Source organism: Podarcis bocagei, assembly GCF_964188305.1.
Source record: "Podarcis bocagei genome assembly, chromosome: 4".
Classification (NCBI taxonomy): Eukaryota; Metazoa; Chordata; class Lepidosauria; order Squamata; family Lacertidae; genus Podarcis; species Podarcis bocagei.
This window is the reverse complement of record NC_138128.1, coordinates 38,213,437-38,231,271: the sequence shown is the minus strand read 5'-3', so window position 1 is coordinate 38,231,271 and position 17,835 is coordinate 38,213,437. Positions and strand designations below refer to the sequence as shown.

At 45.0% G+C, this 17,835-nt stretch overlaps 1 protein-coding gene across 1 annotated transcript in view; it reads left to right on the top strand.

Moving 5' to 3' along the window:
• The window catches only part of RAB6B (RAB6B, member RAS oncogene family), a 59,101-nt gene that overhangs the window by 31,136 nt on the left and 10,130 nt on the right, over positions 1–17,835 (top strand). Inside the window, exons 3-5 of the mRNA XM_081192788.1 lie at positions 10,016–10,069; positions 13,840–13,945; positions 17,418–17,529. Of these exons, the coding sequence (XP_081048914.1) occupies positions 10,016–10,069; positions 13,840–13,945; positions 17,418–17,529 (272 nt within the window). The remainder of the gene's footprint in view (positions 1–10,015; positions 10,070–13,839; positions 13,946–17,417; positions 17,530–17,835) is intronic.

The following is a 17,835-nucleotide window of genomic DNA, read 5'->3' as shown; positions in this document are numbered from 1 at the left end:
CGGGCGCGGAGCCCAAGGGCGAGGGGACTACGGATCCCGGCAGTCCCCGCGCCGGGGACGGAGGGGGAGAGGCCGGGTGCAGGGATGGAGGGACGGGTGGGTGAGCGAGTGAGTGAGTGGCAGCCGCCAAGCCTTGGCCGAGAGCCAGGAAGGGCCTCCCCGGAGGAGGAGGAGGAGGAGGAGGAGGAGGAGGGAGGCGCAGAGCGGGAGGGAGGGAACCCCAGGGGTCATCTAGTGACGGCGCCCCAATTGAAAATTTGACTTTTAAAAAAAAAATCTTTCGAATTTTTTAATTTTTCCCACGGCACACCAGGCAACATCTCGCGGCACACTAGTGTGCCGCGGAACAGTGGTTGGGAAACACTGGGATAGAAAGCCCTGGTAGCCTCTGAGAAACGTATTTGCTTGGGGATGTGACCTGCAGCCATGATCCCAGTCACTCATGCATCCACTGAGTCTACACACTCGCAAAACATTTGAATTAGTCTGTTTGCTGACCAAGGCAGTATTTGTTCAAATGGAAACAATACCGTACTCTTAAAAAAAGATCACGCTCCCTGTTGCAAAGGAGAGGTCATTCTCCTAGGATGAGTCCCCAAATGGGATGATTATCCATGGCAAGGACAGCGACATCTGTCTTGCAGGCTGCATCTGTTCACTGGAACAGGAAAATACACACCGAACAAGTGAGCTCTCCCCATGGATGATGCAACCCACGAAGCTATTGTACGTTACACAAAAGGCTGGTTTCTTGCTCGGCCATCTTCTAGGGTGTGGAACTGCAAAGGTGCCCACGTTGCTCTCTATAGATGAGAATTTGAGCTCCTCGGTCTGCCTGCAATAAGCTTTGCTTTTCCTCAGGGTGATTCAAAATTATGTTTCTTGGCTGCCGGCAAATAATTCTTCCATCAATCTGAATGTTTGATCTGTTCATGCATTGTTCAACAGTTATCCATTACTGTATCAGTTTTGCAACTGTTAATATGCTTTCTTTTTGCACTCTGCTGGGTATGACTCCCAGAAAGAAATGCAGATTAATTTCATGTGTAAAAAACTTAAATGATTCACCAGGTACTTCCACTATTCACCTGAATCCTAATTTACTTATTGTGGGTTGACATTCTATTGTGCCAATCATTATTGAACCGTGGAGCAGTAAAATGTTAGCCCATATTGTAAAAAATGGGACCTTGGACACATTGTGAAGCAGTTGGTTGACTATGTTGCTACCAAGGCTAGCATAAAGAACTGCAGCAATCATTTCTGGCAATATTTTGAAGGCTGCTAATGAAACAAACCACAACATGTGGGGTGTGACCAGAACCCCATGCAGTGTGAGGGTGCTGAGGCCCACCTCTTCACCACGATCCCTCGGGACAGCCCTATTTACAGTGCAGATTTGAGATTAGTCTTTGTACCAATTTCAATACAATACAATACAATACACTCAGCCAAATAATTCTAGGAATTACAGTGTGGTGAGGTACTAAGAATTACCTGGTAGAGTGCCTCATCCTGCCAGCTCCTACAGGTTCCTGGAATGACCAGTTTATTATATTTTTATGCCTCACATTATTTCAACCCTTATTTTAGGGCCTTTTCATGGGTGTGAACCAAGGAATTTACAATCCTTGCAGATCTGTAAATGCTTTACATGCCAGGAGATGTTGTTGTGCTTCCAAGTTAGTGCTTTTTTTTAACCTATTGGGCTCTTGCAATTTTCTTGCTGCAGTGGAAAATGAGGTTTTCTTCAGACTTCTTATGTAGCACCAAAGGGCAGTTTTTGGGTTCTGAAAGACCTCTTTGATCCTTGCTTGTGCTCCTGGCAGTGCTGGTTCCAGGTCTGAGGTGACTCTGGGCAGTGGGCCTCCTGTTCGTCTGCTGGGCCTCCTGTTCTGTCAGTAGCTCATGGTGGGCTTACCTGGTTACGGCGGCGGCAGCAGCAGCACTCCAAGCAGATCTGGGCAACTGGGTCTTGCCACCCTTTCAGTTTCTTACAACATCCCAGTGTGGCACTAAGCCAGGAGCATTGTGGGAAACTAAGGCTGCATTCAGACAAGGGGATTGTTGCATTAGGTTTCCTGGTTATAATATTACAGCTTCTGCCCCATATTCTAACATTTCTAACATGAGAGAATAGGAATCTCTAACAGAGTATTCTCTCTTTTTTTCTGACACTGTCGCTGACTTAGAAGGGAGGACAGTCACTCAGAGAAGCTGGGAAAGCTGCTTTAATTGCCCACTTCACTTCCATTTCCCCCCTGAGTGTTGTTGTTTTTCTTCATCTCTGGGTTGGGGAGCACGTTCATCACCTCCCAGAAGGATGCCATTCCTGCAGCAGCGCACTTACGGTTTACGATTTGAAACGGAACACGTTCCATTCAGGCTAAAAGGTGATTGGCCTTCAGCAATTATTTCCTCTCCTGCATTGGGCTTAAAGAGCCACCTGACTCAGTCAGTGTTGCAATTTAGTGAGGTAAACAAACACCCCATTCACCTCTTGACAAGCAATTTAAAATGCATCACAGGAGCAGCACTGCATGAGCACACGAGATGGATTCTCTCATTAAAGACTGCTGCAATTTCCACGATAGCCTTCTTGGGCCCTACCAAAAAAAAGGGGGGGGGAGAGAAATATCTCTGCACTCAAGAATTCTCTTCCACCTTTCCAAAAGCTCCTTCTTGCCTGGTTGCTACTGGTGACCAGCAAATGACTTTGCAAAAGTATAATATTTCCCATGCCCAGTGTATTTGGAGAGGAAGAGTTTTTATTTCATGCTATGTGTGCTTGGCGTCTGTCAAGCTAGCAAGTGGTTGGCATAAAGGAGGAAGCATGTAGGATCCAAGGAAGGGGTATGCCTAAAGCCTAATAAAGTAGACACAAACTGAAATATCTAATCTCCCCATTAAATGTGTTATTTCTTTTTTGGCTGCCTCAGGCCAGTTCAGATATTGATAATGTAGTCTCCAAGTGCCCCGAAAATGCCAGCATCATCACAAAACCGTTAATCCATCACGGCTTCTCACTTTGTCACTTAGAGTCCCGAATTCCTAAAGGCAAGCCTTTCCCCCCCCCCTCACTTTAAAAAAACCTCTCAGATCTTTCTCCACCTTTTCATTTATTGCTCCTTCCATCTCCTGGCCAGGGAAAGAGAGAAGCAGCAACCTACCTTGGGTTCTCATTTGCACACTCAGCACAACGGGGAGGGTCTGCTCTGTGCCCAGACCTTAGGTCCCTGCCCAGGTTCTTTGCATTGCCGCCTTGCCTTTAGTTGCTAGTTTCATTTGGAAAACTGAAATTTGGGAACCTCCCTGTTAAGTTGTGGGTGAACATATCAGACGACACAGCGATTCTTCAAACAGCTCTTGTTTATTCACAGGCCAGAACAGAACTGAACTGAAGGGTTCAGTCAGCCTGCTTATATAGAGCTCCAGTACAACGTAACTGTAACAATTTTCTAAAACTATCCAATCACTTAACGTCACTTTCGATCTCTTATTTGCATAACTATCTACAGTATCCCCCTGCTGGCCCAGGGTGAGAACTCCAGTACATAACACTCCCCATATCCCTCCCAGCAATGCTGGTAATCAGGAGACCCAGTGCTTTCTACATTAGAGAGGCCTAGCCCACCCCAACAAACTACAGTTCCCAGTGTTTATTGGGAAGAAAGAATGACTATTGCAGTTTATATCTGAAGTGCAGAAAAACTAGTGCATGAATCTCCACACCACCATCCCTCACATATTTACTATTTAATTCAGAATGCCTGCAGAGGACCATATTTTGCCCATGTTTTAAATCTGAGCATTGCATTGGATGTCTATTTTGTAAGACATCTTGATAAGGTTTGGCCTTGAAGGGCAAGGCATTATTATATTAATTCTCGTTTAAACATAGAAGGGAAAGCAGCGATGGGCCATTTGCAATGTTGAATGAGTTTCCTGTCCAATATCGGCCTGACATTTTTGCATCGCAAACTAATCAAAGCAGGAGTCGCTTGATGACTTGTGTTTGAAAATGCCTGTTCCTGTTGCTTAAGGAAGGTTAATGCAAAAAGAACTCTTGAACGGGGTCTTCAAACGGTTCCAGCTTAGGCTCATTTTGACGCTGATCTCATCTGGCAGGGATTTCACACACGAATTGTCGTGCTAGTCTGACTAATGCAGCATGTGTGTACCAGCAATGGCGGCCAGACAAATGCCTCTAGGATGCTCATAAGCAGAGCCAGTTGACAATAGCCATTCCCTGCTGTTCATCTCCAGCATCTGGCATACATGTGAGCCCTGGCATATGAGCATATAAATGAGTAAATGCACTAGATAGACACTAAAAGCTTTTTGGCTCATAGCCTTTGCCCTTAACCACTGTGTTACAGTGGATCTCACTGTGTGTTAGCTCCTTAAGGCTGCAGTCTAAACGCCACTAACCTGAGAATCGGTCCCATTAAATTCAGTAGGACTCACATCTGAATAGACCTGGTTAGGGCTGCACTGTAAGTTAGTAAGACTCATAATCTTTCCCCAATTCCAGGACGTTTTTCAACAGTGAGGAAGCTTTAGAGACAGGATGCCTTGTTCTGGGATAGGGAGTTGGACAAGATGCTTCATTTGGTGCCTTTGAATTCTGAGTTTTGCAGAGAGATGCTGAGATTAGCTCTAGATGTCTGTGCGTTGGCCGGCTCCTTCCCTGCTAGCTGACTCGGAGCTGGTATTTGGACTACAAGTCAGCAACTGGGAAATCCAAAGTTTCATTTTAAAAGGGGCTGGGGAGGCTAAGCCTTTAAGATTGCAAAAATAATCTTAACATGTGCAGGTGATGCCTGGTGAAGTCTCCTGAAGACAAAAGAGGCCAAGATGGGGTGGACCCTCAGTGGCTGAACCATGTCCCATCTCCCCGATTAGCAGAAGCGAATTACTTATGCTAAATGAAAAAAATGTATACTGAATTGCCTAATTTCAACATTATGCAGAACCTGGACGTTCTGGTTTCAGATTTTAAATATTTTCATATAAAGAGCCCTATGTTTGCTCTTCTGACGTGTATTTCCTTCAGGTGGGGAACCTCCAGCCCACGGGCCAAATTTCACCCAACCAATTCATTCATTCACTTTATTTGAAAGCCATTCTCCTCCCCCCACCCACAAAATGCTCAAAGCAGCTTACAGCAAAGGAATAGGGATGCATTTCAAACAAGCACTACAAAAACAATTTCATAAAAACACAGCAAAACAAAAATATGATATATTAAAAACCCACATTTCAATACTACAAATATAACAAGATTACTTAAACAACATGCGGCATCCAACAGCAAAAATAATAAGGAAGCTTTACAGTTTCATCTTAGTCCTAGAAACACCCCTCCCAGTCCTTCTCCTTATAAGGTTTCCAAGGGCAAAGGTTGGGGTAGCTGGGAACACCCCTCCTATGGCCTACACCCACCTGCCCCACATCTGATGACATATGTGATGTCAGGTGTGGGGCAGGTAAGACACTATTTCAGAGGAGCAATCAGGAGCTTAACATACACTCTCAGTTGTGCCTTGGCAAGCAGGACTCGTTGTCAGTGCCAGTCAGCTGATTGGCACTGATAGCTCACCACTTTTAAAGTCATCCATTTGCAGGCATGGTTTTGGATTTAAAATACACCTTCAAACTGACACTTTTCCTCTGCAGACCAGTGTGCAGAGGAAAAGAGACAAAGCCAGGCTTGCTGTCAGCACCAATCAGCTGATTGGCACTGATAGCAAGCCCCTTTGAAATTATCACCAGGTGTCAAAATGACGTCAGGCAAGTAGGCAGCCCTGCCCACCTGTCAAAGTGGCCTAAAGTGGTAGAGAAGGTTATGATCTGCTAGTCAAATCCTGTTCCCCACAGCTGCCTTTAACCTGCTGTACTGAAGTGATGGCGAGCGAACGTTGTCTAGCCTCTCTTCCTCCCATCCTCTTTCCACTTCAGCAGTGCAGAGGAATGATTTAGTTTCATTCCTATCAATCTCCCATTGGCCTTCCACAGCCCTTTTGTTGTTGTGTTTCTCTTCGTCTCTTTTCAAGTGTCTGCTACCACTGAGCTTCAGGGGTCTTGAAATTCAAAAGGTTATTTGCTTTTCTGATGGGAGTTGCGTGGTTCAGGATACTGGGCTTAATTGGCTTCCTGGCTTCCACACATCTTTCTTTCTTAAATCCCACTCAATCCCCCTTCAGACAGCGGTGAAACAAATCAATACAAGGACCCCTGAAGCCCTTTCCTTGCTCTTTGGAATCACAGGCCCTCTGTGCTCCTACCAGAGAGCATTTTCTCCATCATCTGAGCACTCTCAGAGCATTCCCAGGGAAAATGGGTTGATTAAAAGTAAAGCTGGGATCCCCAAGAATCCAAATTCAGTACAGTCCACCCCACAGATTTTTAGATTTCAACTCTCCTGCATCTCCCAAGGCTCTGTTAGGATCTGGCTTCAGAATGGGGGATTAGAGCAGCTTCCCCAGTATAGCATCCTCCAGATGTTTTGGATCACAACTCCTTTCAGCCCTAGCCAGCATGGGCAATAGTTGGGTGATGGGGACTGTAGTGTAAAATATTTGTAAAGCATCAGCCTAAGGAAGGCTGCGTTAGGGACTTCCTTATGTTTCAAGGAGGATATCTTCCTTCTGCTGTTTATACACTTGTCACATTGTCCTCCTCTCTTCTTTCTGTTTGGTTTTCACTAAAGGTTTGAGATATATTTTATTGATTTTATAGTAAAATAGCAGTGATAAATTCCGGCAAAACCCTGTAAAGTGTTACTATGCTTATATCAGTCACATATAAGAAAACAAATTGAGTGAGGGCAGGGTGGAATAACTGAATCAGTGACTACATCGCCAAGGCTTCAGCTATCCATGACAGACTCTTGTGAATAAGCCCAGAGTCTTACATTCACATCACTTCTGTTTACACAGCTGATATATGGGGGCCGCACTTTCTCAAAATGATTGGGGTTTTTTGCTTGGCCTTCTGTGTTGTAGATGCTCAGAAAGAGCCATATCCCAAACCTTCTGTTGCCATCTTGTCAGAGATAGTCCCTTGAGGAGGCAATCTCTCAATGGGCAGTAGGGTGAACAGCATGGCAGTTTATATAAGGGGAAGATCTAGTTTGGTGTCTAATGCACCCATATTATCAAGCCCTGATAATATGGACGCTCTAGACACCGATCTAGACCCTCCTCTTATATATCAAGGTCTAACTGCCACGCTGCTCATCGCTCGTATTATCAGGCACCAAAGTCAAGTTTTTGTCCTCTATTAGAATGTAAATAAGACAAGCATTAATATTTAGGTGGGAGAATGTGCAGCTACCCAGTATTCATGCTGACCAGACTAACTGTTGCCATGGAAGCTTGTCGAAGTCGAGCTAGGCAAGCACTGAGCACCTTGAAATGCAACTCCATTTGCCCGGGATAGATTTGCAGCAGTGGGCAGAAGGTCTAAGAAGCAGGAATGTAACCCTTTTGGCCTCGACTTCTTATGCTGTTCCCTTTACCCCACTCGCAGTTGTGTAGAAATTGGCGGTTTCACCTTTGTTTTCCCTCTCTAATTTGCTGTGCCAAAATGTAGCTTTTCAACAGCAACAAAAGACAGGGATGGAACGAGGTGGGATGCTGTGGCTGCTGTACATATGTAGATGTGCAGAAATTTGGATTCCATCTGTTTGCTTTTTTTGCTGTGACACTTGTAATTGAGAAGGCGCTCCCAGATGTCTGAATTGGACCGCTCAGCAGCACATAACCGAGTGTGGTTTTGACAGTAGAAGATGGATAGATTCTCTTATTTTCGCATTCCCAAGCACTTAGCCGAGCTCGGCTCAGTGCACAGGGCTAACTATATAGACTCTATAGAGCCAGTGCTGCATTGCTTTTTAAATATTGGCCAGTTCCCTCCGGAGAGGATGCCCCCTAGCAGACTGCAGCACATACTGTTTGATTAATCAACTAAAGCCAGCAGCAGATGTGACTTGAAATCCAAACTCCCAGAGCTGTGAGTGTTTCAATGGCTGAGCTCTGGAGACAGCTCCTTTTAATTACAATGGTCAGCTCTGCAGCCATGGGGCGCAAGAGCTCATCTGTAATATGCCCTGCTGGAATTTCCGCCCTTGGTTGGAAACCAATGTAAACCTGGGTAGTAAAAAGGGGCTACCATTTATATACCATGCAAATCCACAATGAGATTTTTCACCCAATTTGCCATGCTGGGTACATTTTAGAGCAAAGTATCCCTTAGTGTGTCAGCAACATTATTCATTAATCGCCATAGCTGTTCAGAGGTCCCTCATATCTCTCAATAAAACAGCACTGCTTTCACCACTAATGATATTGTAGTTCAGAGGTAAGGGGAGTTATTTTTATTTTATTTTATTTTATTATTTTATTTTATTTATTCATTTGTTAGAATTAGAATTATTCATTAGAATTCATTAGAATTATTAAAGTCAGGGTTAAAAAAGCTTAAAAAGTCAAAATATAAATAATACCAGTAGTTTGAAAATATACACTTATTTAAAGTACTCATTTTTACATCCTTAAGATATCAGTGACTTCCATTCTTCCCTTTCCATGGTTCATTTTACATATAATAAATCCCTGCATATTTTACCAAAAACCCCAACAACTTTAAATTGTAAAACAGAAAATTTAATAAAAATTATATACACCGAAAATTTACACTGTGAAATTAATTCACACATTAAAATACATGCCAACTTAATCTAGAAAGACTTGTCTAAACAAAACCAAAAAAGCTTTGAGCCTGTGTCACAAACAGGACATCAAGGGTGTCTGACTAATGCCAATAGGCAGGGAATTCCAGACTGTAAGTGCTGCTGTGCTAAAAGATTGATTCCTTACAAGGGCAGAACCAATATTATGTGACATTTGTAAAAGTACCAGTTCTGTACACTGGAGTGGTTGAGTGGGAGTATATCTAGAGGAGGACGGTTCTTCAAGTAAACTGGTTCCAAGCTGGCATAGTCCCTGACCTAGCTGGAGCGGATGGGAGTTGGTGTCTAAGAACATCCAGATGGTCTCAGATTTCCCCACCACTGTTTCAGCCTATGCATTCATTCCTGGATGACATCCCAGTGTTCTAGAGTTCCAGTTCTATGGAAACACAGAGAAAATACCAAAAACATCTATGGTGGGAAAGCCTATTTGGCTCTCTGTCAACTCTTGGAGAACTGTGAACAGTCAGTGTGGCAAAATAAAATTTTTAAAAGGATGTTCAAATATTGGTGCCATTGCTTATTACATTTGAGTAAGACAGAAGCCTAGGAAACGGGGAAGCTTGTGAATGGCACTCTGTATGGCAGAGAAATGGTGGTAAGGCTGTACAGAAACACGTTGTGCACTATGACTGTTGTGGTATTTAAGGTCAGTGCAACGGAGCTGAGAGGGCCACCATCAGGGCTCACCCACATTTTCCTTGTGCAGTGCCTCTAGAAAGCGTGGTTCAGAGCAGTTTCCCCCTTGTCCCACTCCTTCCCGAAGGAAAACCCGCTCTCTAGCAAAAGATCAGAAGAAATGGCAATCTGGAGGAAAACCTGAATTGCTGTTTGCTCCAATTGAGTGCTAAAAAAGTGGTTTACCATTGGGGGAAGCAGCAGGAGAAGAGGAAGCATGGATAAGCCCTCAGTCCACTAGAACAACTTCAAGGGGAACATCACTGAGCACATGTGAGATGGGATCTGAAAGATGGTGCAGCTAGCACTACCAACACCATGCAAGCTTTGGGGCTCTATTTCTTGGAATGGCAACTTCCCATGCAACACAGCAATGCAATTGAAACTGAAGGGACATTCTGAAGCAGTCTGTTCCATGGCATGAAGATGGGGTCTACCATTTAAAGGTAGACAAATTCCTCTCAAGTCATTGAGAGCTCTTGAAGTGGTTCTGTGGCTCCCAGTCAGGGTGTGTAATTTTAAAAATTATTTTCTTCCAGACTATCTACTAATTCTTATGCCGTTCCTCTTTTTTTTATATAGGCTACAATTGGAATTGACTTCTTATCTAAAACCATGTACTTGGAAGACCGGACAGTAAGTGCCAGGAGTTGCTGAGGAGCTGACATTCCCAAGCTACGTATTCAGACAGAAGTAATGGGCGAACGCAGAGGGGACTTTTTGAACCAAACCCATGTTCTGATTTGCCCAAACCGATAAGGGAGTAATCTGCCTCTGCTCTTTCATATCTGCATGCTGCCTTACCTTTCCCAGAGCATCATGTCACGAGTGTTTTAAGGAGAGTTGGAATCAGACATTTCTGCATGGGCTTGTCCTTGTCCGTCATAATATTCTATAGATAACATGCTCTCAGTTGTGTGAAGAGGAGCTGGAACTAATATAAAACAGTTTTATATTATATATATTAGCTGGCCACAAGACTCGTGGATTTTTGGCCACGATACCTCACCGTATTTTTTGCTCTATAAGACACACCAGACCATAAGACGCACCTAGTTTTTTGAGGAGGAAAACAAGAAAAAAAATATTCTGAAACCCAGAAGCCAGAACAGTAAGAAGGATCTGGCTTCTGGGATAGCCTCTTGTTGTTTTGACTTCTGGGATAGCCAGGCAAAGCCTCTTCAGAGCAGCGGGACGAAGGCTGCGCAGCGATCCCACTTGCCGTCCTGGCTTATGGGATAGCCACGCACAACCTTTCCCGGGCAGCGGGAGCCTTCATCCCACTGCCCGGGAGAAGCTGCGCGTGGCTAAGCCAGAAGCCAGGACAGCAGATGAAGGCTCCCCCAAGAGCCACGTTCCCTTTAAAGAGCATGTGGAGCGTGTGTGCGGCTCTTAGAGGCTTTAAAGGGAGCGCTGAGCAGAGCCTCCCACCTGCATTCGCTCCATAAGACGCACACACATTTCCCCTTACTTTTTAGGAGGGGAAAAGTGTATCTTATAGAGCGAAAAATACGGCAATTTATTCCCGGCCACCAGCCCAGCTAAATCAGAGTTCAGAGGCTTGAAGCTACACTGATAAGCTGCCATACTGATGACTGAGGCTTTGTACGTGTTGCCAGCTTCAAATGCAGCTTTTTCTCAATTTGGAATGGGAAAATGAATCAAAACGCAGTATTTGCAGAGAAATGACAGGATACATACAGAATATTGCACCATACATGCAGGATTGTAGCTAACATTGTGTGCACTGAGCACACTGGGACATAGAGTAGCATGCAGGCAAGAGTTCCTGTACATTAGCTCCATCCTAGTTCTGAGCAGCGAGACTAAGATGCCCCACCCCTCATTTGCACTCATGCCTCTGTCCTGGAGGTTTTCAACCTTACTATTTCCAGAGAACACTTTTTCACACTGAAGCACTTCTTGTTTTCTTCCATCACTTTGGCAGAGCCTGGTGATCTAATTTCAGGCGCACTCTTTATTGAAGACCTTACTGCCTCAGATGGGCCAGACAGGAAAAGGGTTGCACCACTTAACAGGGATTTCTGCATTTATCCAGCTATCCCTGTATTGTCTACTCTGACCGCCATAGCTCACCAGGCAGAGAGGGTGTGATTTTGTGCTGTTTCCCTTATAAGCCAGGAACGTTCAGCCACAGTGGGCCTGCTTTCTCTCCTTTGAGCCAGGAAGCTTGTGACTAGCAGTCTCTTCAAGGACAGGCAATCATCCTCTCTGCTAGGAAGACCTTCCTAAGTGCCTGCATTTTGCCATTTCTCTTATTTTCTCGGAAATGGCATTGGAAGGGGGGGGGAGCCCACTGTAAAACAAAAAAGGTCTTGATTTATAGATTTTGGGGGGACTTTGTGCAAGGATAACCCAATGTCAGTGCAGATGGGAGTTGGCTCTAATGAGAGGGGGAAGCGGCAGCTGCTGCATTAATAAGTAGCAGCTAACTATCTCTTGCAGTGTTAATGTACTCTCCAACATCCATCTCAGGCCTAATGGGTTGTTTCCAAGCCTTTCCAATTGCTCTAATGAAAGCCACAGGCTGAGTGATTTAGGGACGTGGGGGGCGGGGAGATGAAGCCGCACTGGTAGATTTCCCTAGGCCTTCCATGGGTTTGTTTCTGACCCAGCAGCAGAAATAGAAATGGATCTCTTCATTTACATCATCTCTTCCCCAAAAGATATTCCAAATCAGTTGTGTGGTGATTTGGAACTGAGGCAAAATACTGAAGCCAAATGAAGTGCAGAGTAGATTACAAGCAACCAAACCAACTTTGTCCAAAAGGCACCTTAGTCTCTTGCACACCTGTTTTTCTTAGTTGAGGATGCTTTAGTCACATGGTATGCTTGCTCCCTGAGTATCGGCCATCCAATCTCGCTCTCAGTGCACAGGAGCGTATACAAAGTTGCAAAAGCCTCTCAGGTCAATGAGAATTTGATGGGTGTTAATGCAAATTTTGTGGCCTCTGATGCCCCACAAAAATCCAGCCCATGTGGCTGAAGGCCTTTCCACATCGGAAAGATTCCAAAAGCATTCCAGATTCCAGAAGCCTTCCATGATACCATGGAAGCACAAGCTTACAATCCTTTGTTGGAGCCTCAACAGAAAGGCCACAAAGGGTGAAAGCATAGGACTCAGCTGTGTCCCATGTGGCTGAGCCTTAGACCTGGGATTGTAGAATGAAATTTAGACTACACTTTTCAAAACTCCAGAGTAGCCCATGGGCTGGAATCGTGCAGTGTAGGCAGGACCCACTTTCGAGGTCTGCCAACTGGAGCCAAGTGCAAAATGGTCAAAGGGGTGCAGCCAATCACACACTGTGTCCCACCAGGAGCCATACACTAGAACAACCCGCGTATACATGATGGGGGTCTACAGCTGAGTGGCTTCAGATCAGGAATTCTAACAGCTTAATTTTGAAAGAGGAAGAAATCTTTTTTGTTATTACCGTTCTTAAACAATTGGGAGTCAGCAACCCTTGTTAGATCTACTGTCAGTGAGATCATGGTCTATTTTTTTGCAGTGGATGCAACCTGCCATTGGTCGTTTTTTCCTTATTAGTGAAGCAGGGTTGTGTCCCTTAGTGAGACTAGTGTGGCCTACTCCAAAGATTTGATGAAACCACCCCATAGTTGCTACTCTTTCCCATTTTCCCTTTGATCTCCATCTCAGTGGCCTTTTGCCTCCTTTTAATGCACTCTTCCTTTTGTTCACAAGACTCCCAGATATGTTTTACAAAAGAGCCTTTTTCAGGTGCTCAAAGTACGTAGGTATACTGAGTGCACATGGCAGGGATACCAGTGCAAATACAGCTGTGCTGTCTGTGGGACTGTCCCCACCCATTCCATCAAATGTGCATAGAGGTTCAAAGCAGGGCCTGCCAGGTTTGTTTTTTTTCCAGGTGTTACCTTTACTTGCCCCCAAATCTGTTGTCATATGTTATGCTAGGTGGAGGACATGCAGGTGTGGTTTGGGTTGGAAAAGCCTTGTGGGCCAGGTTAGGACCTCTTACAGGACTAAGTAGGCTTGCAGGCCACCACTAGTTTATAGGCTGCCTCTGATATCATAGTGACATGGGTTTGGGAGTGAGAGTAAGCCAGGATCCAGCCCACCAGCTAGATCCAGTTCCCCAACCATGGTTTATGCTCACCTGGGAAGGGCTAGCCTATACATCATGTACATGGTCATTTCTGCACACCTCGTATAACCAGAAAGCTAGAATAAAGAATGAAGAGCAATCAATTGTTGCTGTTTATTAAAAATGACAACTCTCAGGGGACATAACAGATAATGGATGCTCCCTCTGTTCATCGTTCAGTCTTCCAACTTCCTGGGTTTAATGGCTGTTTCTTCTCCTAACTATGTCTCTCTGCCGCTCTTCCCGATCCCCTCTCGGCAGGTGCGGTTGCAGCTCTGGGACACAGCCGGCCAGGAGAGATTCCGAAGCCTGATCCCCAGCTACATTCGAGACTCAACAGTAGCCGTGGTGGTCTATGACATCACAAGTGAGTTACAGGTTTGGAGGCGCTGGACTGTGGGGCAAGCATGGGAAGACCTTGTATCTGCCCATTGCTGCTCAATATCGTCCACTATCATCCACTAAGGACCATCTGTTTGTGTACAGGCTCAGTGTAAAATGTAACAAATGGATAGACCACTGCTACCCTGTACTGTACTGACACACACACACACACACACACACACACACACACACACACACACACTGTCTCTCTGCACCATGGTAGAACCTTCCATTCTGAAGGAGTTGCCTCTGTCCTGCAGAAGTTTACATGAAGAAACCTGTTCTGCTGTCTTGTAAACAATCGCCAAATGAAATGCATGTTATACTAAGCAACCTAGTTATGATTGCTTAAATGTTAGTTATTTTAGATAACAAGATAGATAGAGGGACGTAGGTGGCGCTGTGGTCTAAACACTGAGCCTCTTGGGCTTGCCGATTGGAAGGTTGGTGGTTTGAATCCCCGCAATGGAGTGAGCTCCCATTGCTCTGTCCCAGCTCCTGCCAACCTAGCAGTTTGAAAGCCCGCCAGTGTAAGTAGATAAATAGGTACTGCTGTGGCAGGAAAGTAAACAGTGTTTCCATGCGCTCTGCTTTCTGTCACGGTGTTCCGTTGCACCAGAAGCGGTTTAGTCATGCTGGCCACATGACCCGGAAAGCTGTCTGTAGATAAACACCGGCTCCCTCGGCCTGAAAGGGAAATGAGCGCCACAACCCCATAGTCGCCTTTGACTGGACTTAACCATCCAGGAGTCCTTTACCTTTTTACCTAGATAGATAGATAGATAGATAGATAGATAGATAGATAGATAGATAGATAGATGTACACCTGTAGGAGGATGCAAGAGCTAGGCTTTGTTTGAAGACCATCCAAAGACCTCTAGGAGCATCCTTTAAAGAGTGATTTGAACAAAGACCATTCAGTCCACCAGATTGTGCCCAACAGTGGCCAGACTAATGCTCCTGGGAGCTTCCATGCCAAGCATGAGACCTTAACTTTCTATGTGTTGGTTCCTACCGATAAATGAGGAGGATGTTGTTGTTGTTTTTTAAGGAGAGATACTACCTCCTATTATGTATACAATAACTCAGGTTGCCAAACCAGTTATTTTATGAATAGGCTGAAATGAGTGGGACCCGCAGCAGAGTGTTGCAGTGTGGTATGCCCATAGTTCAGGATGCCAAATGGACTTCATCCCATTCCCCCTTCCCTGCTGATTTTTTGTTTCCCCTTCCCAACAGCCTGTCAGCATCCCAAGACCGACAGAGCAATCCGAGCCTTGATTGGGGTGTAGCAGAGTGATGAGACCACACCACATCCACAAACCTGTTGCTTACCTGGCTGGGATAAAAAGTGGAGGGCATGCAATAGCTTGGGGGCAACCAGCCTGGAGCTGGCCTGGTAATCAGGTCGAGATCACACCAGAGGCTGTCAAGTGACAGCAGCAGGATTGGCCCAGAACCCACTCAATCCTGAGTTGCCTCAGCTCCTCCGTACCCCCCAAATGGCTCTTTTGGGGCTTTCCATAGGATTCTGACAGGCCACCAGCACCACATCTACCTCCCTACACTTTTCAGCAGGTGGAACAGGGAGCTTTGTGCTGGCAGGACTGTTGCAAATGGAGGGTTAGCCCTACTGCATCCACACACAAACCTAGCACAGTGGATTGGGGGCTTGGATCGCACCCTTGGCCCTCATTGGGCTGTCTGGGGGGTGGGTAAGCTAGGCAAGGTGGGGAGGAAGTGATGGTCCTGAGATCAACCAGGAAACTACATGACTGAGGATTTGAATCTAGGACTTTGCAGCAGTAATCAGACACTGACCCAGCCTTAGCCAACCAGGTGCCCTCCAGAGGTTTTGGAACACAACTCCCATCAGACATGGCCATTAGCTGGTGCTCTGGCCCTTGGACCACATTGGGTCTCATGCAGCACTCAGATCCTCACTTCTGAGGAATCTAATGCCTCCTCGGCAAAGGAGCCACCGAGCAAAATATTTCAAGCCTTTCTGAAGCCCGACTCTGACAAGAACACTCTGACCTTTTCTGCAGCCACCTCTCGCTGTTTGCTGTGACTTACCATGTTCCTTATTGCAATTAATGTAAGAGGAAATGAAAAGTGACAGAAAAGTGGATCTGCTTCCCTCTGGTGGCCCCTGCTGGCTCAGGCAGCCGAAGCCGTCGCAGAGGGGTCAGACCTACGCAGGCGGCTGAGTCGGAGCCGAGTGGCTCATTTAAAATGTTCCTGTTTAATGGATTGCCTATGCTCCGGTTGCTATAGCTACACTAAACTCTGCCTCTAATTGGCAGCAGATTCTCCTGGCAAAATGCAAGGAAGGGGCAGGCAAAAAGCAGCGTGAATGCCTCCCGTCACAGTTTGTGAGCCTGGGGGGGCGGGAATCAGTTGAAAGTGCTGCCAATGAGATGCACAGTCAGAGAGCCATCTGTGGATAGGAGGCATGGCTTCTTTATTTATCTAAATTATTATTTGTATGCTGCTTTTCACTACACAGAAACACCAAAGCAATTTGCAGAGCAATAAAGCTGCCGACAGCATAAAACGAAATAGAACAATAAGTAAAACAGGGATGGGGAACCTGTGGCTCGGCAGATGCAGTTGAACGTCACCTCCTCCCAGCATGGCCAGTTATGAGGGATGATCCCAGCAATATCTGGGTGGCCACAGGTTCCCCACTCCTGCAATAGAACAACAGTAAAATTTCATTAACAGTTACAGTAGCCAGAGATGCCAGGAGCTGGTATTAACAGGCAGGAAAAGCTTGGATGCAGATACATCTTTGGGTACGATTCTCTTCAGTAGATGCCCTGACAGTGCTGGTTCTATTCTGCTGCAGTTTGGTTTCTGCCAAATACTACATTATTTGTCTTGCTGTCCACTATTTAACATGTAAAATAAGTTATGTAACTATTGATTGATTGATTGATTGATTGATTGATTGATACTTATTCAAAGATATACAAAAATACATGCCCATTACAAATTAATTTTTTTATTAATATGCTGGAAAAAACCAGTGATTTAGTCTATAAGAGAACAAAGTAAGAAGGAAGAAAAGACAAGGAAAGGATAAACCTAAAGAGAAAGAGAAAAGGTTGTGTAATGATGTTAATTACATACATTTCAACATAAAGGAAATGTCAAAACAGCATTAAAAAGAACCTCCAATTAATTACATATCATTTGCAAACTTCCACACACAAAACCCCCAATTATGCAAAAAATTGTCATTGTATTTGCTTGAATGATTTCCATTCCTGACTACAGACAAAAGTGAGCTGCAATAATTTCTGCTTCCTTTTCTGTTTTCACTGGAATTCTCCAGCATCCCTTCATGTCAGAAGTCTTGCTTTTTTTAAAAGTATCAGAATCTGTCGCCCGTTTTGGAGGACTGGTCTTTGTCTTATACCCACCTTCCTTGTTTTTGTTCTCCCTTGTAGATCTCAACTCCTTCCAGCAGACATCCAAATGGATTGATGATGTCAGAACAGAAAGAGGAAGTGATGTCATCATCATGTTAGTGGGCAACAAAACAGACCTTGCTGATAAGAGGTAAATGCATATAATGAGGAAGAGGGGGAGGACTATTAATTTCCGGTAGAGAAGGTTAAACTTCTTAGACACACAAGAAACCTGCAAAAGGGCAATAAGCCACATACTGTAGAGATGCTCCATTGTCTACTGTTGCCATAGGAACAGATCTCCTAGAGTGACAACTCCTGTTTTATTGACCCTTTCTGAATCCCTTGTGCATCGTTAAGAATGAGGGCACAGCTTGGTGCCATTATTACAACTTCACTTTTCGAACCACAACCCATTTCCCTACTCTTTTGCAGCTGCATTGAGACAGTTACCATT